The 27,634-nt window shown below is 46.5% G+C and overlaps 2 protein-coding genes and 1 long non-coding RNA gene across 3 annotated transcripts in view; 1 reads left to right on the top strand and 2 right to left on the bottom strand.

The window, feature by feature from the left end:
- Nucleotides 1-638: 638 nt before the first annotated feature.
- On the bottom strand, nt 639-1,683 carry LOC135384533 (uncharacterized). The gene is made up of 3 exons (XM_064613731.1): nt 1,479-1,683; nt 1,243-1,408; nt 639-864 (listed from the first exon to the last, which is right to left on the bottom strand). The coding sequence occupies exons 1-3, from the start codon at nt 1,681-1,683 to the stop codon at nt 639-641; spliced, it is 597 nt and encodes a 198-aa protein (XP_064469801.1).
- An 11,262-nt stretch (nt 1,684-12,945) lies between these two features.
- LOC135384534 (uncharacterized) lies at nt 12,946-13,824 on the top strand. The gene has a single exon (XM_064613732.1). It carries the CDS (start codon nt 12,946-12,948, stop codon nt 13,822-13,824), a length of 879 nt encoding a protein of 292 aa, XP_064469802.1.
- A 7,873-nt stretch (nt 13,825-21,697) lies between these two features.
- The window catches only part of LOC135383369 (uncharacterized), a 96,859-nt gene continuing 90,922 nt past the window's right edge, over nt 21,698-27,634 (bottom strand). The window contains exon 3 of the long non-coding RNA XR_010419833.1: nt 21,698-21,813. This is a non-coding gene — a long non-coding RNA (uncharacterized LOC135383369). The remainder of the gene's footprint in view (nt 21,814-27,634) is intronic.

The raw sequence follows: 27,634 nt of genomic DNA on the forward strand, positions 1-27,634 counted from the left end.
GGGAGTGTGGTTCACGGAGTGATTGAGGGATCTTCCGCAACAGTCACATCAGTGAAATGGTGAAGGACACTAACAAGCTGCCAGATCCAAGGAATCTCCCACACACATCTGTGCGCATGCCTTGTGTATTGCTAGGAGATGAGGCATTTCCTTTAATGACCAACCTAATGCGACCGTATCCAGGAAGGCACCTGTCACTCTCTTGCAAGGTCTACAACTACAGGCTTTCAAGAGCACGGAGAGTGATTGAAAACGCATTCGGGATTCTTTCCAGCCGCTGGAGGATCTACCGACAGCCTATTTGGAATTGGATAAAATTGTGAAAACTAAAAGGCTCTATCTTCTTAAAGTTTTCAATTGCCAGACTTGTACACGTCACCAAAAAAAAAATTGTCTGCCTATTTCTGTAACTGAATGCGTTATTAGTTACAATTTTTAGAAAAGTAACTAGGTCGTTAGTTTGTTATCCAAAAAAGTAATTGGTTACTGGGTAACGAGCTACGTACAGCTCTGACAATTGCCCATATCAAATTCAAAGCCACAGCAGTATGGGGTTATTTGTAGTTATGTAATTTTTAGGTTGGACTCGATATTTGATGAAAACTATGGCATTGGTTGTTCCACAACTGTGGAACTGTCTACTCTCCGACACAATTAGGCTCCACTGGGGACATAACAGAGTACTCACTGGACACAGGGCTATCTTCTTCACCTGCCTCGTTGTTTGACACCCCCAAGGCTGTCGTCCCTATTTGATAGAGTGGAGGAGTTCTATCCTGCCCATCTGCAGGAATGGCAGCAAGCATACTGCCATGCACTGGTTGCATTGGTACAGGTGCTGGAAGCTTCTTAGTCCTGAAAAGTCTGTACAGGAACACAATATGACCGTAGTTCTTGAACTGTAACTATGGCTATGACATGTACATGTACATGACATTTTACTTGCTGTTTATACCTTATGTACCCTACATACACTATCCCTGAGGGATAGTCAAGTCATTCTCGACTTATTGCCTAATGCCTCCCCCCCCCCCACACACACACATACAAGTATAACTCAGTACTAGGCAAAAGTAAAACATATTCAACATATGTTTCGCCAGAATTGAAACTACAATCTTTAGTGTCCACTAAAATTAGAGTTTTTCCGGGACAAACAGAATCCTTGGATTCCGAGCCACCACAACGAACACGTACGTGACAAATAGATGGTGAAATCCTGCAACGAAGCTCGTTTCTTACCTGCGCTGCTTGATAAATTCCTTTAAAAACTTTAAGGTTTTGAAAAGTGGCCAACTGGACTGGTACACTTCTCCAGCGCCCATGCCACTGCGTTTACTCTCTGTGGACCTCAATTCACGTGCATATCGGTCCCGGATTCCCCTCCAGGCCTTCTGGCAGTCGGTCGCTGTAAACAATAAGTAGAGTTGTCTCCGATAACGAAAAAAATATATTCTTTCACGCCAACTGACTCTCACCTGACATTGAAACCATGCGGCCAATAGCCTCCCAAGCGTTATCGCGCTTAATGATATCCTTATAATCCCCGCGCGAGTTATCGTAGAGCCACGGGCGCTGTTCCACTTCAATGCATATCAGCTCTTGGGTCTGCAGGGTCGTGTCACATGAGTCTTGCCTTTTTTTTCTTGACGTTTGCGTGAGTTCCATGTTGACGGCAGCCATGTTGCTCAACAGGTGGAAGAGCCAGCCTCAACGCGCATGCACGCAATGCGACCTTATGATTGGTTCTCCTCTTACGGGTTGGTGCGTGCGTTGGAAAAAGTTCACCTCGAGCGAACTTCTTGCGGTCTGCTGCGGGAGGTCTCGCACGCGTCTGTTGCCATGGTAACCAACGTTCGCCCGCGCCCGCACGCAATGAAACGCACTAGTATGAACCCAGCTTAATGCTTCAACTTCAACCCTCAGACGCGACCAGAGAGAGACCTTGTGACCTTCTATGTGCGACTGGACGGCGCCAGCTAGAGCGGCCCCGCAGCATTACTTGCCATTGCACAACACCGGTGACGTAACGGGTAACAGAAGTGCGGTCCGTACAGTTACACCATCGACGGGAGAATGTGCGCGGGAGAGGAGGAACGCGGAAGAGATATTTCGAGAGCGCGCTCCTCAGAGAGTGGAACGATTTCGTCCGGAAAAAATTGTGGCATATTAGTTTCTCGGCGGGGAGAACAGTTTCCAGCGAAAAAAAGTATGGGGGTTCGGGAAATTTCATAGTCCCTTTAAGAATATTGACCCATTTCAATATTCACAAGCATAAGATGAATCGGTCATTTTGGTAGATACAGTGAAAATCCTTAAACAATCTCCAGCAGTAGTCTGATGTACAAATGAAGCTAAATTATTACACAGTAGGGGGATACTGACCGCTGGAGTACACTAGGTCAGCACACAAAAATCTGCCCATCTCTGGCATTCATACAGGCGAGGAACTGAATGCGTACATTGTCAACAGAACAAATGCATAAAATGCACATGAATATTAGGGACAACTAAAAAAAAAATCCGTCCATGCGTTCTCACTAGGACATATCACATTAACCAAGAAAAAACAATGAAAGTAACTATGAACAATGGCACACCCTTAAAAATGAACTGCACCACACAGCATGCTCCGAGCCAACCATCATCCCGAGTGACAACGTTCTCGCCCCTGATTTGTGGAAAATGGGAGGCGGAGCCTATTTTTCCACAAATCAGGGGCGAGAACGTTGTCATTCGGGATAATGGTTGGCTTGGAGCGTGCTATGTGGTGAAGTTCATTTCTAAGAGTGTAGCAACGACAAACAATGAAAGTACCCATAAACAATGTTGTACGGAAAGATAACATTTGGAACACTGCACACTGACCAAGAGAAATGACATGGTGAGGGAGACAGAGCTCTTTAATTCAGCCGGCTCATCTAGTCGGCAGCGACATTTTTCTGACCACGAATACAGTCCAGTTTAAAATCGTACTCTTGGAGCAGCAAAGCCCATCGTAGTATCCTCATGTTCTGGAATTTTGATTCATTCAGATACCTCAGAGGTTGGTGGTCCGTCTGAAGTGTAAAGTGAGTGCCGTACAAGAAGAGGTGGAACCTCTTTATGGCCCAAACAACGGCAAGGCACTCCTTTTCAATAGCCGAGTACGCTTGCTCGCGGGGACATAGCTTGCGGCTCGCGTACGCCACGGGATGCAACTCACTTTCCCCCATTTGGAGACGGACGGCACCCAAACCAACATCTGAAGCGTCGGTTCTGAGGACAAAGGGCTTAGAAAAGTCGGGGGCTCTGAGAATGGGTGGCGCGTTTCAGTGTGTCGAAAGCAGCTTGATGCGCTTCTTCCACATTATTGGCTCTTTTTTGTGTGTGAAGTCGGTCAACGTGCATAATCCGGTAGGAAATCTCTGTAATAACCTGCCAGTCCCAAAAATGAGTGGACCTGTTTCTTGGTTGTCGGCCTGGGGGCGTCGCGTATCTCCTGAAGGATGGAGTCCTGAGGTGAAAGGCTTTCGCTACCCATCGTGTGCCCGAGAAAGGGAACACGCTGGAACCCAAGTTCGCACATAGTGGGTCGGACAGTGAGGCCAGCGCTCTCGATTCGTTCTAGGACGGCCTTTAGTGCGCCCAGGTGCTCCTCCCAGGTCGATGTCGCTATGAGCAGGTCGTCGTAGTACTGATAGACGTTTGGCACATCCATCAGGAGGTGGCGCATAAGCTTTGCGAATATGGCCGGTGCGGTTTTGATACCGAACGGCATGTTCTTGAATTGGTAGCGGCCGTTGGTGGTTGAGAAGGCAGTTAGCTCTTTTGACTCCGGGGTTAGCGGCACCTGCCAGTACCCCTTCGTCATGTCCATCTTTGAAAACTACCGCTGTTGGTCCACCTCCGCCAACAAGCAGTCCGCTTGGGGAATAGGCTCGGCGACGAGATGTTTGTTTAATTGCCGAAAATCAATACAGAGCCGATTTGAGCCGTCAGCTTTTTTTCACGAGGAGAGCCGGTGAGTTGTACGGAGACTTGCATGCTTCGATTACGCCCAACCGCAACATTTCCTTTACTTCGTTTTCCACTGTCTGTTTCATGGCAAAGGGCAGGGGGTACTGTTTCGTATTAGTGGGCCTCTTGGTGTTGAGTTGCAGGTGGCACTGAACCTCAGTCGTCTGTCCTGGAACATCCGAGAAGACCCGCTGGTGTTTACGTACGATCTCCCGTAGCGCTCCTTCTTGATCAGCAGTCAGCGATGGCGCAATCAGTACGTCCTCGTGGCTTTCCTTTGGTTGGTAGTTGAATTCCGGAATCTCAACGTCCTGACTGCCCTCGTCCATCTCGACGATGGTCATGGCCACCTGTGCGGTCGTGGTGTCGGAAGTGATCTTCCGTTCTTCGTACCTCTTCAACATATTAATGTGGAATATCTTCTGCACATGCTTCAGGTCCACGACGTAGTCGACGGCCCCTCTTCGTTCGGTGATGGGGAATGGTCCCTTCCATTGCATGGTTAACTTGTTAGATTCGCTGGACAGCAGCAGTAAAACCTGGCCCCCGGGCTTTAGCTGTCGATCCTGTGAGCGAGCACTGTAGTACCGCGCATATCACTCCGACGACCTCTCAAGTTATTCATGTGCGATTCAGCACGTCTCTTCGAGGCGATTTCTCAGATCAAAAACGTATACTGGTACGTGCTCTTGAGTTCCGGCTTGATTTCCTCCTTTACCCATAATTCCCTCAGGATTGCCAATGGTACTCGTATGTTTCGTCCGTAGAGGAGTTCAAATGGGGCGAACCCCAAACTTTCTTGCGGCACCTCTCGGTATGCGAAGAGCAGCGGGGCGAGGTGGCGATCCCAAATCTTGGGGCGTTCGGCACACATCTGCCGTAGCATCGTCTTGAGTGTGCCGTTGAACTTCTCCACTAAGACATTGGTCATCGGATGGTAAGGGGTCGTGATTAGTCGGCGTAGGGAGATGAGTCTGGCAACTTCCTTCATTAACCCAGACGTGAAGTTTGCGCGGCTGAAGATGTTTACAAGGGCTACGGCGACGCTCTTAGTTTCGATGCTCGGCAGCGCGACTGCTTCGGGAAATCGCGTGGCATAATTCATGAGAGTCAGAATAAACCTGTTTCCCCTGGATGATGGTGGTTGCAGCGGCCCTATGATATCGATGGCGACCCGTTTGAAAGGAGTGTCTGTGATGGGCGTCGTCTGTAACGGCGCCTTGGTGACTTTGCCTCTTGGGGTGGTCCGCTGGCATATATCGCAGCTGGCGACAAATCGCTTGGTGTCTGCATGGAGGCCTGGCCAGTAGAACTCACCTAATATTCGGTCCTCTCTCTTCCCGCTTCCGAGATGACCAGCCATCATACCATTGTGGGCTAATTGAAATACTGCCTTACGATGCTTTTTGGGCACTACCAACTGTAGTACCTCGTCTCGGCTTTCTCTACTGGTACGTTTGCGGTCGAGCTTCTCGTCTATAAGAGTGTAACACGTGTTTCCGCTTCCTCGTTTTCTTCCTCTTCTGATTATTCCCACTTCGGCGAAGCACTTCGGAAGTGTCTCGTCTTGCTCTTGATCGCGGGCAAAGTCGACGGAGTCAATCCCCACCGAGAGTCCAGGGACCTTTATCTTTCGAAAAAATGCGGCGTTTTGTCTCGCCTGCTGCCTAGTAACGGCGTGTACTTCCAACTCTACTCTTTCTTCGTTTTGGCGCGGTGTTTTCGCTTCACCATCGCATGTCTTGGGTTGTTCGTATCCTTCATGGGTGCTCGTGGCTCTCGAACGAGGTTCTTCGCGCACGAACGTCGACTCCTGGTCGTATTCCCAATGGGGGTCTGGATCCTCAGCACTTTGTACGCCCTCGATGTTGCCCAAGATGAGGTCGTACATGGGGTTGTCCATGCAGCTGGCTTTTATGCGCCCGGAGAAATATGGCGTCTGTACTGAGATCTCCGCTTCGGGGAGCATTCTGATCGTCCGGTCAATGAGGAACACGGGATGCGCCGCTCCCGTCAGTTCATCTTCGCGAACTAGCGCCTTGCGTACGATAACGGTGTTGCACCCGGTGTCACGCAGGACTTCAATCTTCCGATCGCCTAGTCTGCCTTCTGTGACGGGTAACTTGTTTACTGTAAACGGTCCCTTGGACTCCGTGACTGCCGCTTGTATGACAGGGATCTTCATACCGGATTTTTGTTCGATGAATCCTTCGTCGATGCAGAGTGATGCTGACTCTCTGGGCGTTTCCCTCTCTGGTCCTTTTGTCTGATCACCCGTCCGTGTCCGGCAACTCCAAGTTGTGTGGCCCATCCTACCACATCGTCTGCATTTGAGGGTCGGGAAATTTCAAGCAGAGCTTCGGCAGTCTTGCGGGCGGTGCCCGATTCGGTTGCAAATACAACAGTGCGGCCGATCCCTTTCCTTGTTTTCGGCTGGGTTCTTCCAGACCTCCATTTTCCTGTCCTTATTATTTCTGCCCTCTTCTCTACTTCCATTTGCTTTCTTCCCAAAGTTTCTCAGGTGATGCGCTTCTACATATTGCTCGGCCTTCGTTACAAGCTCTTTTAGATCCTCTCCTTTTCTCTCTCTCATATACAAAGTCAGCTACTCATCGCTGTGTGCGAATAGTTGCTCCCTCAAAAGTAACTTCTTCACGTCGTCATATTCCTTCTTAGTTTTGGAAAGTTCAATCCACCTTTCCCAGTAATTTTCAAGGCGGGTGATACACTGGGACACAGTCTCTCCATCCTTAGGTGCGGAATCGCGAAACTTCTCTCGGAAACCGTCTTCAGTCATTCGGAACCGGTGCAGTAAGGCCTGTTTCACTTTACTGTAATCAATACAATCGGCTGGTGCAATTCGACCATACACGGAGTGTGCTTCACCCGATAGACATATGCTAAGGGCACTTGTCCATTGGTCTTTAGCCCATTTTAGACCCTCTGCGACCTTCTCAAGCCTTACTAGATATGCGTCTAAGTCGTCCTCGCGCTCATCGAAGGGTGGTAGGAGCTTGTGGGGACTTATTCCTTGAAATCTGTGAGAATCACCGGTGGTTCCATTTTCAATATTCCCATTTTGACCAGTTTGCGCTCTCAACAACAGAAGTTCTTTCTCTTTTTCCAGTTCTAGCACTTTTCTCTTGGATTCTTTCTTTCTCCGAGGTTCGCGCTCGGCAGCTCGATCTTCTGGCGCTCGGTCTCTCTCTTCCTTCACCCACTCCAAGAGCTCCCTACCCTCAAGACCCATGCTTTTGCCCAGGTTGACTAGCTTTTCTGTCAATTAAGTTTCATTTTTTCTTTCTCTATGCACAGTTACGCGGACGCTCGATCCCAGCAAATGTTCCGAGCACCTTTCCTTCCGTTCAGAGTGTGTGTACAGCCCGTCCTGTCGCGGACGCCAGTTTTGATTTATCACAGAAACCCGTTGAGTCGCGGCTGAACCCGACTGTGGCTGTTTGGCGATCGCACCAAGTGGTCCTTCACCTGCGACTAAATTAGTGGAGGGATGAGATTTAATCCACTGGCAATCTCCACGCAGCCCACAGTCGCAAATACCACCGATTCAGACAAACTCATAAGAAATGGGCGGACTGTCCTAGGTCGGTCGACATATGCGCATGGGCAACACACAAAGAGACAACCAAGTCAAGGTGCTGGTAAGAATAACAAAATTATATGCAACAGTAGGTAAGGCATGAACATTACGGGACAACTGCACTACATATTACAGCCTTCCCAGGCGGCACACCAACATTGGACCATTAACGGTCCGACATTGGTATGCCAATGTGGCTATATCGGACCTATATTGGCTGTGCAACGCGGTCCGATATTGAGCCAATGAAACTGCCAATGACGGTCCTGCATTGGCCACCAATGAAGTGCCAATAAAAAGTGCATTTTATATTTCGTGCATATTACTGTCAATTCAGTGGCTTATACATGCAGAATAAGCTCAATAACTTAGAAGGATGTCATCATCTCTGTGGATGTCTGCCATTGCGTGAGATATCCGTCCATGCACAGAAATTCTGAGTCAGTTTGTGAAGGAGTGTGAAAAAATTTATTCAGTATCCTTCATGCGCCTCTTACGCCCGCCCTCTCGATCGCACGACCCTGCCAGGTATTTGCCAACACGAGCCTGGATCTCTGCGTCGGTGACATCCTGTTTTAGCCCAGACAAGCGTTGTTGGACAGCACCTGGAAAATACATTAATAATGAAAACAAGTCTTCAAGCAACGGCATCAGTTTTCTCACTAGGGATTGTTTAATGAGGAATCTTAGCGTGGACACTATACAGGGTGTTCAAAATTAAGCTTTCACGAGCGCTACGCAAACACAGCGATGACAGGAAACCGGATGATAACTTTACGCTGCTTGAGTAAGAAACAGGTGCTGCTAATTATGTAGCACCTGTTTCTTACTCAAGGAACAGAAAAATAGCACCAGTTTTCTTTTGTTCGCCTATTTATAAAGTGCTAGTGAAAGCTTAATTTTGAACACCCTGTATATCTGAACAAACACTATTAGGCATCTGCATGGTTATGGTATGTCTAACTGCTTCTAACGCAGAAATTACAAGCAGCAAAGAGTCCTCTAATGCTAACCAAACTTGGGATCAACCTGGATGAACAATACTTACTGATAATAACACTGAACAGAGGAGAGGTCTTGAGTGCGCTTTTCCCTCTCCGTCCTTCAATGCTGAACAGGGCCTGTACCTCGTTCTTCATGGTGCGGTCCAGCACAATTTTCACGACCTCTTTGAGGTCGCCTCCTCCCAGACGTGCCAACCAGTTGGTCTGTGTACATGAAATCAAAATAATAAGAGTAAAACATGCGAGAACAAGTGTAAAGAATGAAAGGTTTCTGGAAGTTTACCAAGGCAATTTTTGCTGATGCTTCGCTCAGAACATCCTCAACGTGTGAGAGCTCTTCGCGTGTCGAAATTGGCTGTTCAAGAAGAACTTCCAGCTCCGGCACCACAGGAGTCTGCAGGGGTTCCCCACACCTTGATGTGGTTTCAAGGGCAGCAATTCTGTGGTTGAGCTCTCTCAAGAGCATCCTATTCTCAAGCACCACTTTCAGGCATTTTGTTTCGAAACCTGCGTGAGAACCTGTTCAAGCTGCATGCAATGTCAAACGCTTTATAGACACAAAATAACATACTTGTCATGCCCCTCTCTGTGTCTTGTACGATACTGGCTGCTCTGCCTTTGTTTGCAGCACCTGCTAAAGTGAGGCAAGAAAAGTAGTTTGAACAAAAATTCAATTTCGTTGGAGGCATGGCAAACAACTCACATAGCATACTTGGGCTGCCTGCTTGATGTAGGTAGGAGTTCATTGAAGTCACTGAAAGAGTTTACGGCATATTTCAGCCTGAGAAGATGCCAAGTGGCTATGGTCAAGTTGCCAGAAAAACTACTTACCGTTCTGTGTATCAGGGTAAAAGTTACTTGCTGTCCATACAAAAGAATATGTTAGTAAAGCATAAACAAAGATGACGATGAGCATAGTAAGTAAAACAAGTGGTGCAAGGAGCAGCTGGTACATATCAGTACAGCACCCAGTCAAGCAGACAAGGCAGCTACAGATGCTCTGGAAGCTGCAACATGTGAGGGATGCAGTCCATGTGAGCTGTGTGTATATTATGAACAAAGAAGACACAGGATGAAAACCGACATACAGAATACAAAGTTGGGAGCATATGGTCAGATATACTCGACACTATTTGAAAAGGCATGGTACTTAACGAACAAGGCGATAAGGTTTACTCACGAGGAGGGGGCTCACGTCGTCTCTTTGGGGTTGGAAGGTGAATATTTTCCGTGTCCTCTTCACCTGAAACAAGTAAGCATAATGTGATTATATAGTCACATGGAATATACCACAGTTGTCTCATGACATAAAGCCACAAATTATTCTTATGAAATATACCAGGCAAGCACAACAGCGAAAATGGCCATGGGCCATCATGAGAGTACGTGGTGACGCGACTGAATACTCCAAGGGAACATGCAAGCAGCACGACAGAAAGGGCCATCATCAGAGTACGTGGTGACGCGACTGAATACTACAAGGGAACATGCAAGCAGCACGACAGAAAGGGCCATCATCAGAGTACGTGGTGACGCGACTGAATACTCCAAGGGAACATGCAAGCAGCACGACAGAAAGGGCCATCATCAGAGTACGTGGTGACGCGACTGAATATTCCAAGGGAACATGCAAGCAGCACGACAGAAAGGGCCATCATCAGAGTACGTGGTGACGCGACTGAATATTCCAATGGAACATGCAAGCAGCACGACAGAAAGGGCCATCATCAGAGTACGTGGTGACGCGACTGAATATTCCAAGGGAACATGCAAGCAGCACGACAGAAAGGGCCATCATCAGAGTACGTGGTGACGCGACTGAATATTCCAAGGGAACATGCAAGCAGCACGACAGAAAGGGGCATCATCAGAGTACGTGGTGACGCGACTGAATATTCCAAGGGAACATGCAAGCAGCACGACAGAAAGGGCCATCATCAGACTACGTGGTGACTGAATACTCCAAGGGAACATGCAAGCAGCACGACAGAAAGGGCCATCATCAGAGTACGTGGTGACGCGACTGAATACTCCAAGGGAACAGGCAAGCAGCACGACAGAAAGGGCCATCATCAGAGTACGTGGTGACGCGACTGAATATTCCAAGGGAACATGCAAGGAGCACAATGGAATTTGCAATGATTGCAACAAAAAGGGTATGTTAAGAGTACGCAATCACCACACCAAGCGTTTCAGTAGCATAAAGGCAAAACAAACTTACGTGGGTCAGGCAAGGTATAATCCTGTGAAGCAGTGTGGCCTTCTGTACCGACATCCTGATCTGCAAAAAAAAAAAAAAAAGTTAAGGTTGCCACCTGCTGACTTGTTGATGACAAGAAATGCGACACACGGAAACATTGCCGCAGCTTACCAGAAGCCTCTGACTGTGTGGGGCCGTGCGTTTCCAAATCTGATGTCTCCATAGCCATTTTCAGTTTCCTGAGTCCTCGGCGGTATCCGTCTGTAAGGCGAAATGTTTCCAATACACGTACGGGTGCTGTTACACTCGCTCCAGTGACAAAAATGGACAGCAAATTGACACAACTTACAGCATTCCGCCATTTTCACTATTGGGCAGAGTGTCCAGCCGGTCCCAGGTTCTTTGCATGCTTTGATGCAGTCTTGGATGCCCACGAAATTTTCCAACGGCCAAAGACAAAATTTGTCACCAGCTAAAACCCAAGTCGCTGGTACAAGTTCGACCTTGTCATCTTCTGCTGGAAATTTCACAACGATGTACTTGTTTCGCATGATTCTGGAAAGAAACGAGGCGGATACGTTTAGCAAGCAGTTGAGAATAGGTGACAGACAGCTCTGGTTGTGCAACTGACACTGCAAGTTCACGGAGCTTACCTTGCGGATACTGGAGGACACGTGAGGCAGTCTAAACGGTACCACAGGTGAAGATGGCACTCTCAACACGAGAGGCGTGCTTTTCAAAATGGTGCAGTTGGCTGGACTAGACTCGGCTCGTTCGGTGGTTCGGATTGGATTCGGTTGGATTAGGTACCGCGCTGACACGTTGACTTTTCACTCGCTAACACAAAATATAACGAAGAGACACAAAACAGCTATTCTGTGTACAGATGATATCACGTATAGTACGTAATTTCTTTTAATAACATGAATGATGGTAACAATGCATGAAGCCACATGAATGTCGACTATCCAAGCCGTAGCCGACAAGCCTGCCATTGCTGTTTTGATCGGTTCCTAATGATTTGCCACCGTTTTGAATCCAACTAAATCTGTGAGAATATTCATGTCATTTTGTTAGCGCACGGTATGATATCGAAGTGGAAGCGGTGCCGGACACTGCGGAATGAATACCGGGAAGCCCTGCACGAGATTGCTTCGACATCAGCAGCGAGAACTCAACATGGCCTTTCCCAGTCACAGATGCCCGACCCAGTCGCAGCTACTCCTACTACAAGTTCTTCATCCGAATCCGACTTCGAGGAGCTGTCCTCGGACGAGGAATCAGAAGCCTGCAGCTCCGATGGACGATTTGTTGATGAAAGAAATGTCCAAGATGACCTCCTTCAAGCTGAATATCCAGTCTCCCAATGCGATTCTAGTGAAGTGAACCAGACTCATGAACGACAACAGTTGAATCGTCCACTATTAGTTGCCGAGCTGGCAAGATTAGCTGTGAAGCATAACCTGACACATGCTTGCTTAAACGATATTTCATCTCTTCTGCGTAAGTGGGACTTTGACTTACCAAATGATGCCAGATCAATACTTGGTACACAACGGAAAGCACCTCTGCAGCAGGATGGTACATTTGTGCATTTTGGGTTGAAGAGTGGGATACGACAAGCTCTGGGTTGTGGTCGCGTGCCTTCAAGGCTTGAGTTACATGCAAGCATTGATGGCCTACCACTCTACAAAAGTTCAGGACCAAACTTCTGGCCCATATCGTGTCGGATAATTAACGTTGAGAGGAGTGAACCATTCCTTGTAAGTGTTTACTGCGGAAAAGGAAAACCTCCGTGCTTGGACAACTACCTCAAGGCATTCATTGAGGAAGTAAAGGACCTGACATCAAATGGATTGCAACACAAAGGGCAAAATGTGGCTCTCACACTGAAGGCTGTCATTTGTGACGCACCAGCACGAAGCTTTGTGAAGGTCACAAAGGGTCACAACGCTCACTATGGATGTGAAAGGTGCACGCAGCGTGGGGTGTATATTGATCATAGGATGACTTTCCCTGACATTGACCATTCAAGAAGGACGGACTTCTCATTTCGTGCCCAAGAAAATTCAGAATATCACAAAGGAGTGTCGCCGTTCCTGGAACTTCAACTTGACATGGTGTTTGGTTTCCCCATCGAGTACATGCATTTGTTATGCCTCGGTGTAATGCGTCGATTCCTTCACGCGTGGGTTAATGGTCCACGACCTTATTGTGTGACACAATCACAGAAGACTGAGCTCAGCTTTAGGCTCATATCTAGTGCCAAATATTTTCCAAAAGCGTTCCAACGAAAGCCTCGTGGTGTTGAAGAACTAGAAAGGTGGAAAGCCACAGAATACAGAAATTTTTTTATCTACGTTGGACCTGTTGTCCTCAAGGGTATCTTGAAGGATGAGCTGTACGCTCACCTCCTGTATCTCTTCGTGGCTGCAAGAATCCTTGCTTCACCTGGAATGTGTCGTACTCAGCACGATTATGCCAGACAACTGCTTGAGTACTTCTCGCAAGAGTGTGCACATCTATACGGTGCACAAAGTGTGGTGTACAATGTCCACTCCATCATTCATCTTGCAGGCGAGTGCAAAGTGTATGGACATCTCGATAGCTTCAGTGCTTTTCCATTTGAGTCCTACTTGGGCAAGATTAAAAAACTTCTGCGAAGCACAAATAACCCATTGTCCCAACTTAGCCGCCGTGTTTCGGAGTGCAGCCAGGTTGATCTGTTGAAGACGCCAAGAGCAGAATGTAATGTTGAGGTGAATTCTACGTACATTCTTAGTGGAGGAGCACTGGTGTATGTGGAAGCGGTAAATGGAAATGAGGTGTGTTGTGCCTCCCTGCCTCAGAAGCGTGCCTTTTTTACCAAGCCCCTGCAATCTACGACTTTGAATGTGTTTCGAACTGACAAGGCTTGTACTCGGAACAGATGGTGTCATGTGACTGTTTTCAATAATGCAAAACAATGCCTTAAGCTGGACTACAAGTCAGGCCACGTGATAATGCCACTTATGCATTTGTAGTGTCAAGTGCATGTCAATTGTCTTTGTTGCCTATTTACTGTGGAACACTTCAAGTACTCATACCTTGTACTCTTTTTAATATTTTCGACTCCGTTGTATAGATATCGTGTTGCACTTCTCATGCTTGCTTTCGTAGTTGTAATGTTTCCAGCAATGCTACTTATTTTTGTCAATCTTTATGCATGCACATTGTGGTGACAGTGAGTCTCTACTAAACGGCTTTGTTATGACATTGCATACGTGGCATCATCTTGTATTGTGGCCTGACATAACATTGTACGTCGCACAAAACTGACCAGGGTGCTTCACAAACAGCGATAAATGGAAACCGGAGCATATCTTTGTGCTACTTGCATTACAGCAAGTGGTAGAGGAAAACCAGCACCTCTTTATAACACAAGTACCACATAGATAGCCTCCAGTTTTCATTTATCACTCTCTTTGTCAAGCGCACGGGTCAGCTTTTTGCGACCCATCCCATGTAGTGCTGTGAATGAATAAAGATACATGTTTAATTGTGGGCTGCACCCAATTTCGCTGTCCCCATTGCCTATTTTTTTCTTGTTATAATTGAATTCATTATAGCTGCAGTATTATTAGTAGTACACATGCTTAAAAAACATTTTTTTGCCTCAATGAGTTAACAATACTTTCCCAGACGTAGTCCTCTCACGTTAGACTTTAGCCGAGCTCACCGGTGAAGAACCAATGAAAAATACATTGGCTGTTCACCGGATGCATTGGCATGCCTCTATGACGGGTGGCCATTGTAGTGCCGGTGTACCACCAATCATAAATAAACATGACAAAAGCATTAAAATTTGCCTTGTACACATATTTTAGCACTTCTACACTCATTTAAAGACAGCTAAATGGCAAGTATATATATATATATATTTGATTTCAGTAGTGCCAAGCAGGTGCCAATAATGCCGTTGAAAGGCCAGTAATTGGCTCGTGAATGGTTTCCTTGGGCCTTCATTGGCCCGGTGAAACCGCTCTGAGGCCAACATTGGACCGATATTGCGTGCTGCCTGGGTTCAAATTGATTTCTAGCATAAATCCGAATAGCGGTGGTGAGAAATAACAGTTCCAATTACCAGGAATAACAAAATCAAAGTCTTATCTGTTACACTGAAGGTTTCAGTGACGTTGTCTTCAATCTTGCGGCGGTGTTCCAGGTCGACGATCTCTGGCACTTCACTTCACTTCACATAGGCATGTTCCCGCGATAGGCACAAATGTCAATCGGGTAAGATACTTTTTGGACTTACAATTTTGTAGAATATTTCCGGGAGCTGGTTCGAGCACGTCCGTCTCAGGTTACATTTCTCCACCGACCGCCATTCAGGCATGAATATCCCTGGTTTTATTGAGCAGCCGAATCTTTGTTCTCAAACCATTTCCCTTTCGTTCCCTTGAGGTGATTTTTGGGTAGACACTTAGCTCTAAGGACGGCTCAGTCTGAGTGCATCAGTTGCAGGTGCTTAAAAAGGGGGGTTACTTCCGCATTTCCCTCATACCCAGAGGTTTGGCTAATTGAACTAGGAGTTGATTTGCTGCACATCCTTTGCCGTGTCGAATGCCGTCGCCACTTAGTTATTTCAGGTGTGGGATGGTTTTATTGAAAAGAAAAAAAAAACAGAAAAAAAAAGAAGGAATGCACTCTAGCAGCTGTCTCCACTTTGCTACCATTCGTCATGCCACCCGGCAGAGTTCGTAAGATCACAGGTGCACTCTGTGCCGTGTCCGATTGGGATCACCACCCTCTTCGCCATCTCGAAGGGGTTAAACTGAAGGATTAGCGCTCGCAGGCGAAAGTCGGGAGTTCGATTACATTAGACAAAGGGCTCCATTTTGCCCGTTGGGGCGTCGTACAAGGTCGGAGGCCGCATAACCGAAAACCAAATGTATGATTCAGTCACAGTTGTACAACAATGCGGTATAAAAATCGGGCAGTCAAAATTTTAGCAACCCTCTAGTGTCCCAAAACGGAAGATCAGCCTAGTGACCTTTCGTTGGAACGCATTGAGACGCTGCCCTTTACCACCATAGCTCTAGCTCACCATAATAGTATCTCTATGGTGATCTAGAATGAATGGTGTGTTGAACGGCGACTGAAACCGGGTCATGACGACGGGCCTGCCGATAGGTGGCTACCAAGGGCTCGGCTCGCTGCCTCTTGCGCCATCACGGCCACGTGACCCAATGTGCAAAGAGCACCTGGGAGCGCCAAGGAGTTCCCGCGATGGACAATATTGAAGCAACCCATGGCAGATACAGGGGAGAGAGAAAAAAAAAACTGGGCGTGCTGATACGTCACACTTCGCAGATATGATTATGACGGACGGACGAGTTCGCGTTTGGAATGTTGTGGTAAAGGCAGTGTCTCAATGCGTCCCACGGAAAGGTCACTCTGCTTATCTTCCGTTTTGGGATGTTATGTTGTGGAAGTCTGCTAAAATTTTGGCTGCACGATCTTTTTACTTGTTGTACAACCCAACATAATTGCGCATGTCGCATAATGCAGTGATACACTGGTGCACAATGCATAAAGTTTTGGGCGCGAAAGACACACACACAAAGACACACGAAGACTGATACAGGCTCTGAAAGCCATACCAACTCTTCCATACTTATGCTGAAATTTTATTTTAGCCGCCATTTCCGAAAACAGCGACATGTACTTATAGATGCACAGTATTTGGAAAATGAATCAGATACCTAAGTCAATTCTTGACATCAAATTATGCAAGCTGGTGAACATCTCCTTATTTACCTATTAACATATGTAAACGGGTCGTTCGACAAGCAAAAGTCGCGGTGAACTATGTATTTCTCGCGAACATCGTGCTAGAGGTAGTGGAAGGTGACATCCTGTTTCGGCAGAAAAATCACATCCGGTAGGAACACTCTGTCTCTTTTATACCTTCGTCGTACAAGCAAGCGCTTTTGCTTAATTTCAGAACAGGGTTTATGCGCTATGTCACTGCTCTCCCCCTTTCCCGGCTTTTCGCGATGCAACAAGCTTTCTTTGAAGAATATGAACACCAATACACAAAACTGATGCTGAAATTTTATTTCACAGTTGATATATAATCAGAATGAATCAGCTGAACTAGAAAGCGTGGTACCAAAGGGGAAAACAACAACAGTGCCAGCAGAAGCGACTCTTCCTACTGACTGACGATAGCGTTTCTGAAAACCGGGGCGCACTCTCAATGCACTGCAGCACTTGGTGTTCGCTGCATGCTGAGCAGTGACCCGTACTTTGTTTTCATGGACGCCACCACAGAGCAGCCAAGTTCGCTAAGTACATCATGGCGGATAAAAGAGAGAGGGAGAGAGACAGAGAGAGAGAACTTTCATGGCTTTAGTGCTCAGGAGCAGATATCATTCTTACAAAGCCGTCCAAAGTCTGGAAGATAGCTTCAGCAGAATCAACAATCACAAACGGGGTCAAATCCGTGCCACTCCGCGAACGCTGCTGAATCTGCGGTGACCCTCCTGGTGCTGGGGGTCACTATGTGTTGGAATGTGAGGTGCCCTTTTATGCTGGCATTGCATGCCGAGACTGGGAGGTGACCCGGGTTCGAATCTGCACAGAAACTGTGCTGTCTGAGGCTGGGCTTTCCTCATACAATTTAAGACAAATGTCAGCACAGTTGCCTATGAAGTCAGTCCAGAACGCTCCCCCCCCCGCCCCCCCTCCCTTTGCCCGAGCAACATGTGCCGCCAGACAGACAGGCAGATCGCTCGGAAGTATCCACCACCTTTTATGCTACGCAGACAGTGTATACCGTCTTATTTTGATACAGCATTCAGCGTTACCCCCGTAATCTCAGGATCACTACCTCCAGAAAGACATCGTCTCGCTGTTATCAGGTATCACGATACATGCAACGCGCCGCTGCTCAAGTAATAGCCGTCAAAGACACAGCAATGCAAAAGACCACACGTTTCAGTGACACATGATTCACTGCGTGCTTGGTTATGGTTCCACCTAGGGGACGTCGGCAACAACAATGGCATTATGGAATGCGCACAAAAAACAAGGATGAATCAAGGGGACAACACCACAGCTCAACGATGTACATTTGCGCATCTGAGGATGTCCGTGCGCACGGCAGAGGCGCGCGGTTTTATCCGTGTTTTATCTGTATTTTATCCGCGAGTATTTCAAAACGTTATATCTCTGGTCATGATGTTGTTTATTACACAGGTAGATACTACAAGGGAGACATAACCACATTGAGACACTCACAATCGGATAAGCCTAGGGAAGCCAGTAAACATGCATGACCACGTGACCATTACTCAGAGACACATAACGGGTACACCAGCGGCGCAAGAACTCTACTTCGCCTGTGGCACCATCAATTGTGCCTCTAAGTGCACCACAATATACTTGTGTAGCGACTAAATAACTATACACCCTGGGCGACGGCCGAGATGTCGCGCGAATATCCACGCGGATTCGTGGACACAACCGCACTAGCGCGCGCGCCTCCACATTTGACATTTAGCATTGTCTTGAAATTTACCAGTCTTGACATTTAGCCCCCATTCAGGTTACCCCCGGCATCTGAGATTCTGACTTGAAATATTGCCTATAGGATCAACCAAGAAGCAAGCTGTTATTCACGTTTTTCTGCCGTTCCATATTTTGCGGCGGTAATACTGTTGTGTAATGTGCTGTGAATGGAAAACGCTGAACTGTGCAAGAAAATTTGGCGTTTCATTCGTTTTTTTTCCTTTCTTTTCCATTTCCGTAAATCGAAACGTTGCGTAATATGCATTCCTTACGTAACATGCCTCGAGCACGATTCAAATAGAGATGAAGAAACGCGCTGTTGTACTCTTGCATAGTTGAATCACGTGCCGTGAAATCTGCCGGTCTGAGATGTGAGAGTTGTAGATCGAACGCGGTTGGAACGCTTTGCGAGATTCGCATATTCAATTACCGAAACTGGCATTCAAACCACGCGTCTAAAACTTTCGGCAAATCTCAAACACCAAATACATGCTACAGGAGATAAAAAGAAATACGAGGTAATTCTCGTTTTCTTTGCGGCAAAACAGGAGTCAGCAAATTGAAGCAGTCAAAGTTGGAAAACTAGGAATGAAATGAATTCCAATGAGTTTGACAGAGATTGAATTAGGTCTGCAAGGATGCATTACGGCTTTATTATTGTATTATATCACGTTCTATGTCGTGTGATCTACCGGGTGGTGGCGCTTTGATCTTGAGGTTTGAAATCGCTCTTTATCTCGAGTTGATCCCCTGTTGTCGGAGGACGTGAGGAACCCAGTGAAAACGTGTTCACTGCGTTTTCCGGCAGGCTTTCCAGACTAGTGTCGGCACAGTTCCCCAGGAAGTCGACCTATAGGACGCATACTTACCCGCTATCCCCCACTCCTACCTGCTGTCCTCTCTCTCCACTCTCAATCTGTCCACGTCAGCACGCCACTCACAGCCACACTTGCTTCTCTAGCACACAAAAAAAGAAAAGAAAAAAAAACCTTCGTAGAAAACTTGAGGGAACACAACATACCCATGATTGTCATGGGAGACTTCACTATAGACATAAAGGAGCCTTAGAGCAATTGGTTCGCGGACATCATGAAGGAAGTCTACGATATGCATCTTGCCAGTGACGATAAAATGTCCACAACCCGTACGGGAAGTGTTATAGACAGCACAGCCGGTGCGGCGACTCGAACCCGCGTAACCTCCGAATCTGTGCGTGAAAGTCTATCATCCTAAGCAGTGTGCCACAGGAGCCGGTTTCTACGAAGGTGATGCTTGCAGTGTAATTCATGGTTTTGGCTACAAGGATTCAGAAAAATCTTTCCATGGAGCAGCACTGCAAGCAATACTGCCCTGCAACCTTTCGGCTGTAATCGTAGACGGAACGGCTCGATCTTGCCTTTAGATGATCCTGGTGTAATGTATACCAGCACGATGAGGATGGGGGTGTCCTTGTAGTATGGTGAGCTGGAATGACTGGTGTGCGTACCGGCCAGCAATATGGGGGAGGTTAACATTGCTTCCAACACCGTGTGTCGTAGATTTCCAGCGCACGTCAAAAGAACTTCAGATGGTTCAAATTATCCGCAGTCCTATCCTGCGGCACGTGCAACATGTCGCAAAACAAATAAACTGACTCATCCTACGTGTGAATCTACTCCTAATTAATGAATCTATCCAGTGCACGCCAGCGTATGGCCGCGGAAATGGCACCCGGTGACGTCAGACTGCTCACATGGATGCGCTAACGCTCGGTGCGCGCCTTGCGCAAGGATTTTTGTGCGGCTCCGAGGTACTCTTCTGTTTCGAGTTCACATGCCGTTCCCGTGAAATTCAGAGGTTGGCACCGCTAAGAAACCGAACAGTGTCGATGAATGGCTCATCTGGGCAGCACGTACTCTTGCTCAGTACAGCGTCGTCACTGGCAGCATGTGGATGTATTTCTCTCTCTTGTAATTGATAATTTCGTGCTTTATGTCTTGAGACAACTATGATCATGAGCGACATGACAGATGTCGGTCTGTAATTAATTTTGCTCACCTGAGGCATCTTAAACGTGCGCCCAAAACTCAGCACCCGGCACAACGTATTTAGCGTCCATTGATAAGCAACTTGTATACTCTGCCACCAAGTTGATAGCATACTCGGCCGGAATCTAACCCCCAACTTGTCGCCAAATATTCGGTGGTTTTAGGGTGTGGAGGGGGTCTCGATAAAGCACTGATACGGAGACATTTGGTCGGACGGAGTACATGACTATCCATTGCAATCTAGCCGTGCTTGTTTCCTCGCGTTCGAAATCGGGCTATCATAAAAGGACGGCTTCGAGCCACAAGTATGACACAATTTGTCTCGAAGGCAAGGAAGGAGCCACTGCGGCGTCTTACAGGATGACTGAGACAACACAGTTTCAAAATCAGAAATCAACAGAAACACACCGTGGGTGATAACATTTTCTCACCTCATTTCAACACAGTTTTCGGAAAACGTTTCTGTGACCCACAAGTTAGTGCACAGGTCGGGTTCGTGCACAGTGCCAGGATTCCCGGATGTGACTGGGGACTTTGCGATTCGTATACTTTCACATGGTATCGGGGCAGGTATCATGAGTAGGGACTGCTGTGCGCCTAAACATCTAAGCTTTTAACGGTTCAGTGAGCCCTAGGTAAATCTTCGTTGCTTCGGACACTGGCCGGCTGATAAATGTACAGGATCGCGCAGCGCTTTACCAGACGTAACGTGCTTTACTGACAACTGCCTCATCAAATATGGTTACGATATGTCCTACACCGCAACGCAGGGTAAAGTGGGGCTACTTGAAGACGGGGGCAAGTTGAGGACAGTTTCGCCCGTACTCACCAGTCCCACTTAGCCGCTGGTTTAGTGACGTCTGGTTTAAGTTGATCACGTGATCTCTCCGGCTCTGAAGCCCTTTGACCACAACGCATGCGCATTATTCACATTGTCACGAGATGGTTGAGGGGAGGGAGAAATTAGCAGACGACGGAAAAACCGCAAAACGAAAGACGCCCGGTTTTTTTTTTTTTTTTTGTTCGTTACGAGGTTGATAAACGAAAGCTCAGGTGGCGCTGGCGTGGTTGCGGGATGGTGTGTGGGTAGCCGGCGGTTAAGCCTGCCTTTGTGTTTGTGAATATGATCGCTAAAACAACGTACAAAGAGCGCGTTTGGCATGTTATCGAAGTGGCAGGAGTACGTATTCTCGAGGAGGCGATCGTTGTACTTTTGTCAGTGTCCGGTAGTCGATTGTGGTTGCGTATAATAACTGCACCTCCATGGACTATCGCTTGTTTATTGTTTGTTGTGCGGCTTGTGTGGTGAATTGCAACGATCAAGATAGCCTTTCGATCGCCGGGGCATGTCAGCAGCGTGTTTTTGCGCTTTCAAGTCTGGTGTCATGTGCGTAGCGTGTGTGCAGGCGCATCATCACGGTAGGCTGCCTGTAAGTAAACAGCAATAACATTGATGCAAGGGTGGCCATATCCTGCATCGGACTCCCACACGCGTAACTTTTATAGTGTTATGGTTTCAAGAAATTGACGTGGTACTTTACAAGGCATCACAAATCTGCAACGCGTTAAAGCATTGCTTCGCTGGCTGCGTTTGTTCGGGCGCATAACGGAAAGCAAACTGTGCAGTCCTGTTTACATCCGCGTCCTGTGTGTGTGTGTGTGTGTGTGTGTGTGTGTGTGTGTGTGTGTGTTAGCGCTGTTTTCGTTATGTTACCCAGGGTGCCCCAGCCTGTAAGTCAATTGTGTGGAAGTTGCCAGTGTCGTGACCTCCTGTCGTTCTATCAGTGCGGTGCTATGGTTAATTGTGACCTCCTTTATCTTCGTATCTCTGTATATAACATTCTTGTACAAACCATCAAGCACTGAATTGATTTATTCTGTTCAGCTAACAAAGACTGGCTGTGCTGTGACCGTCGCTTGCTGGAACTTAATATAATGTGAATGTACACACTTGTGCTACATCATATGTTGAACGCACTTGTCATCACAGACGCCATATTTGCAAGAATAAAAGGGCACACTTTAGTGTCGTTACAATAGATCCGAGCCATTCAGAGTTTGTTGTTTATTGTGACCACATACACAAAATACAAACAATCTTCTCTTTGCTGTTAAAATGGATCAAAGATCTCGTACAAAAGGTCTTACTTGTCTCAGTAATGGTGTTTCAAGGGTGGAGCAAACATACAATGGACAAAGGCAAACACATACAACAACAGCTGCAACATGAGCTACAAGCAAATCCGTGCTGCTATTTGCATTGTGCTTGCTTCTTCAGAGCAGGGCTGGCGATAGGGTAAGGCAGGTAAGGCTACCGCCTTAGGCCCCGCGCACAAAGCCCTCAACGAGAGATTACTTTTTTTAAAATATCGAGTATGCACCTAATCGCACGCGGGATGTTCGAATAAAACAGAAGTGAGAGAAGAATGTGTTATGTGTCATTCTGTCATGTGATGAGAAAAAGTCCCACTTTTAAGAAAAATCCGCCAACCTGCAAGCTATACCGAGGATTTCGCACCCTTCTCTCCTGCTGGCATTTCCCGTAGTGCGAAAACATTACCATTTCTTATCTTTTCATTCCTGCTGGTGTGAAACAGAACTCGCGATGCGCCTTTGCCTCAGGCTCCGCGCACCGCTACCACCGGCCCTGGTTCAGAGTCATATGTTATTGAGGAAACCCTTTTACGTACCTGGTCAGGAACTTATGATTCTTTTTCTGCGCTCATTCTTTATAAGTTCCTCTCTTGACTTCATACTGGCATTGTAAAGAACCTCACTTCCATTATCATTGCACCATTACTTGCCAAACAATCACCACCACCAATGCAGAAATGTGGGACATTGCTTAATATACAGAAAAATAACATAGATGTTTTTGCATGGCTGACCTTTTTACATGGCTGTGATGAACATGCGATGTCTTCAGCTGGTGTATTCTGGAAATTAATAGGTGACGTATGGGGAGGGGGGATGGTTTGCAAGTTAACAGCACCCAACAGCAACAACAGTTTCACAGATTTTGGGCAGACACATCTATGTTGGCACACATAAAGGGCATATAGTTATTTCATTACACTTTATTGAACTTCATGTACCCATAAGGGTGCATTACAAAAGAAAAGTGGGAGGGGGCAGGGTTACAAAAAGAAACAGAGGTAGAGGTAGTGCGAAACTCCTCTTTAGAAGAAAGGAAAAATGCCGCACACACAACCACAATATTCCTGAAGCAATGGTTTCTACTCTTACAATGATATGTTTTTCACGGATTTAAGCAGGGTTAGCCACGTCCCAGCCACATATCTGTACGACAATTAGTTTTCTTCGCGTATTGCATTGAAGAACTGCTTTCCTGAAACAAACTAAATAAGAAGGTGTCACAGGCATTTTGTGTCGTTTATGCAGTAAAACTAGTACGCTTGAGGTACCACATATTCTCCTGGTGATGATGTAAAGGAAGGAAGCTTCAATCTTTCCAAATGTAAATGAGTGCCGTGGTGTCTTGCATTGTAACAACATCTAGGCACTCTTTCCTGTGGGCGTTCGAGTGACAGATTCATACATATTAGAATCATTTGTAATGATGCTGATAACAACACTCTTAATTACATTAGGCTTTTGTGACGCTAGTATGGCCCTATTGCGTTCATACTTCATTCACCGGTGTGCATTTAGGGGTGGAGTGTGAGTCAAGGCAGAGGTGAGCTAGTACGAAATGGGAGTACCTGTTCCTACCAGGTAATATACAGGACATGTCAAAAAGGAAGAGCCGTGGGCACTTAGCACGTACCTGTAGTGGTGTAAGGAGAACAAAGTTGCAACATAATTGAAAGTACAATGAAGTAAAGTGTATATTAGAAGTGGCCATTGGGTCCATGCAGTATTACTACAATTTCTACTATTCTATACTTATTGCTCGAACTCAGCTATTTAGAACACATTGCAGACAGACACAACAGAACGAAATTACAGGCATTTGGACATTCATGATAAATAGAGGCATGGATGGAATGTGGATGTGAATGCAGATGTATGTAATAAATCGTGTGACCTGATTACACAGGAACGTGTTTTTCTATTCTTCAAGATTTGCCTTACAGCATATGAGACTACACAACGAGTGCACAGACCACACCAGTGTAAAGCTGGAGTGTCGTTGACATCCATGTCGCCACCATGCCATGACATCAGTGTCATGACAGCTGTCAACAATGCATAGCATGTGAGATTTTCCAGGAAATATTGCAAAAAAATGAGCAAGCCTGTGTTCTCAGATCACGTGATCTGTCATACATCTGCAGTCACACCACAATGATACCCATGATTTCGCACAGACGATACAAATGTCAATCTGCCACGTGGAGACAGTCCTCAGCATAGCTGCGTTTCAGACAAATTGATGTACTTGTGCGCCGCAGCACAAGGTGGAAACATAGCATTACCAATAAGAACAGGTCCCTGTGATCTACATATATTCCACGGTACTGGTAATTGTGTTACTTGTTCTGTTTGCACCGGCGCAGACAAACCCCACATGTCCTTCCATCACAGTTCCCTTTGTCATGATCTCTATTTGTTCGTTATGTGTAACAGACGGCATTTCCGGTATTCAACTCCCCTCTCCGACTTTCCTTTTCGGTGGCTATAGTCGTGACGATGCCCACTTGAGTGCGGCCAACAACGGCAAGCTACCTCGACCCCCCCCCCCCCCCCCCCCGGAATTCAATCACTCGTCATGTCCAATGTACAGCAGTAATTTCAACTGTTCAGTGTTGGTACTTCCTGTGCCAGTAAGAGTGTCAGCTAGTGGTTCTGCTTTTCATGCTACACTGCCCAATAGAATTCCGCTCTGCTGCACGATCAATGCATTGGAGTTGTGTCTCCATGCACAATGTAGTAAATACTTCTTTTCCATAGCCTGTGACATGGGACAAACATCTATACTTCACAACTAATAGTTGATATCCTAAATAATAATAATCCTTGTGGAAATGCGTAACAAGTTTTATTGATTTAATGCAACGAAACACCTCAAAATCATGAGGTACAGGCACTGCTGTTCCCATAACAGATGATTTGGAAGAAAAGAAGCAAAGCGTTGGGCATACACAGTGCTGCTCACAAAATAAAGAGGAACACTGTGTGAATCATGGTCATGGTCTTGTATTGGCAGTAATCGCATCCCAGAAATATGTTGCTTTGATAAAGTGTGCAGCCAGGTTTCTTGTGTTATGTATCTTGCGGTGGCAGTCTACAAAGCCACATCTACTGTTAGCAGATGATAAATGTGAGCATAAAAGCAAGTAGCTGTCACCTTGAATATTTTCTAATATTACGGTACCTCACCATTGCAGAAATGTTGGTTGTTGGCATATTTGCCCTCCCCTTCTGCTGTGGTGTGCTGGAAGCGGTAGAGCACACATTTTAGCCACACATGTACTTACATGTGCGTCCTTATAAAATTTTAAGACCTTCACTTCTCTGTGGATTTTCTCCTGAACCGGCAAGGTGTAACCTGCTCACAGTTTTGCACGCAGCATCTGCACACTCCTGACAGTGGTATCGACATCATGACTACATGGGCTGCTTGACACTCTAGTGTTGTGTTTATATGCCCCCGTGAAGGCTCTCATTTATCCACACAAATTCATTGACACAAAACACTGCTCGCAATATTCCCTTGTATGCCTCTGCGGGATATTTCTGCCTGTACTTTTATCGAATAACCAAGTCTGATATCCTAAAGACACGCTGTTTTGTCAAAATTTCTCCCAGTCGACATATACAGCAGCACCCTGCGTTGAAGCCGATAAGCATAGCCAAGATCTCACCAGCACAAAATTGTGTCAAGAAACATGCTCATAGTGATTTCCAAAAAAAAAAAAAAAAAAAAAAACATTGGTGCTTTCATAATGACAGAACGCAATAGCGCTTTCCTATGGGGCTTGCATCTTTCTGGGCAAGCAAATCAAGCTTCCAAGGGGGTCTAGAGCTTCATGCATATGGTGCCCTTTCCAGAGTCAGATCTGAAATATTGTACCTTGTTAATACACTGGGATATCCAACATATAACTTCAGGTACCCTCTCAATGCTACTATTTTGGAATGTCACTCGCACATTTCAAAGGCGAGCTACGTGTTTGATATTTGTGCCTTTACATGCTGGGTAACATGTACCACACTCCGCTGTATAGCTGTAAGGCGCATGGAGGTATAACTGCTCCATGGAACCCCCCTCCCTATTGTGACCTCCGTTTAGTTTAGAAGGCAAACATGATGGATGCATTTTTAACAGGAAATACTTAACAGTAACCTAGGAACACAAAGCTCGTTCACAAGTACCGGCGATCACTGTAGTGTGCAGCAAGTCGTTAAACGTATCAATCAGAACCAGCAACGGCAGCACAGCACAAACTATTGTAACAGAGGCACTAGGAGCTGTATTAAAAGTACCACGCACAATCAGCGTTGTTTTTGTTGCTGGAGGTAACAGCTGTGTGTGCACGACCCCCTGTCAGCTTTGGATCGGAAAGTGACTTATGTCTAGCTGCCAATGTTGACATCACTAACTTTGACGATGTTAATCCTAAATTAGGAGAGCGGATTTCAAAATTTCACTTCATACCGATCATTAACTTTTTATCGGCGGCGAGTTTATTACTTCACTGGGTGATTTCACGTCGGGGCAGACAGGTTGGTCTGGGTCATAGGGTGGCAATCAAAAGGCCGAAAATCAGAAGGCCGAACTATCAAAAGGCCGACGTTCAAAAGGTCGAAAAGTCAAAACGCCGAACGATAGAAAGGCCGAACGCTTAAAAAGCCGAAAAGTCAAAAGGCCGAATACTTCAAATACCGAAAAGTCAAAAGGCCGAACGCTTAAAAAGCCGAAAAAACAGAAGGCCGAACGCTTGAAACGCCGAAAAATCAAAAGTGCGACCACTCAAAAAGTTCGAAAGACCATACGGTCGATGAGTAAATGAATAAAACAATGTTGAGATGGACAACGGATCCCAAGAAAAGGACAAAGTTCCGTCGTAGGGGGAAACAGGTTTCATGGTGATATGAGGAGGAGACCCTTCAGCGAAAGGAGTAACGGCCTCTGTCCTTTGTTCTCTTGTTCCTTAAAGACAGGCTTACGGGAAAGTAGGCTGTAGGTGTACTCAGGGTGTGCTCAGGTCGTAACCCCCAAACGGATGGACTAAATGCCTTCTGTCCTTTGTTACCCTTCTTGCCCGCTACGTTCACGTCCAGT

The sequence above is a fragment of the Ornithodoros turicata genome, chromosome 2 (genome assembly GCF_037126465.1).
Source record: "Ornithodoros turicata isolate Travis chromosome 2, ASM3712646v1, whole genome shotgun sequence".
Taxonomy (NCBI): Eukaryota; Metazoa; Arthropoda; class Arachnida; order Ixodida; family Argasidae; genus Ornithodoros; species Ornithodoros turicata.

What these genes read in the sequence shown, in the direction of transcription:
- LOC135384533 (XM_064613731.1), bottom strand. Translation starts at nt 1,683, where the DNA reads ATGGCTGCCGTCAACATGGAACTCACGCAAACGTCAAGAAAAAAAAGG. An exon ending in CCGCATGGTTTCAATGTCAG is followed by an intron (nt 1,409 to 1,478) that starts GTGAGAGTCAGT and finishes TATTGTTTACAG; the next exon opens with CGACCGACTGCCAGAAGGCC. An exon ending in GAATTTATCAAGCAGCGCAG is followed by an intron (nt 865 to 1,242) that starts GTAAGAAACGAG and finishes GTTCCTGTACAG; the next exon opens with ACTTTTCAGGACTAAGAAGC.
- LOC135384534 (XM_064613732.1), top strand. Translation starts at nt 12,946, where the DNA reads ATGCATTTGTTATGCCTCGGTGTAATGCGTCGATTCCTTCACGCGTGG.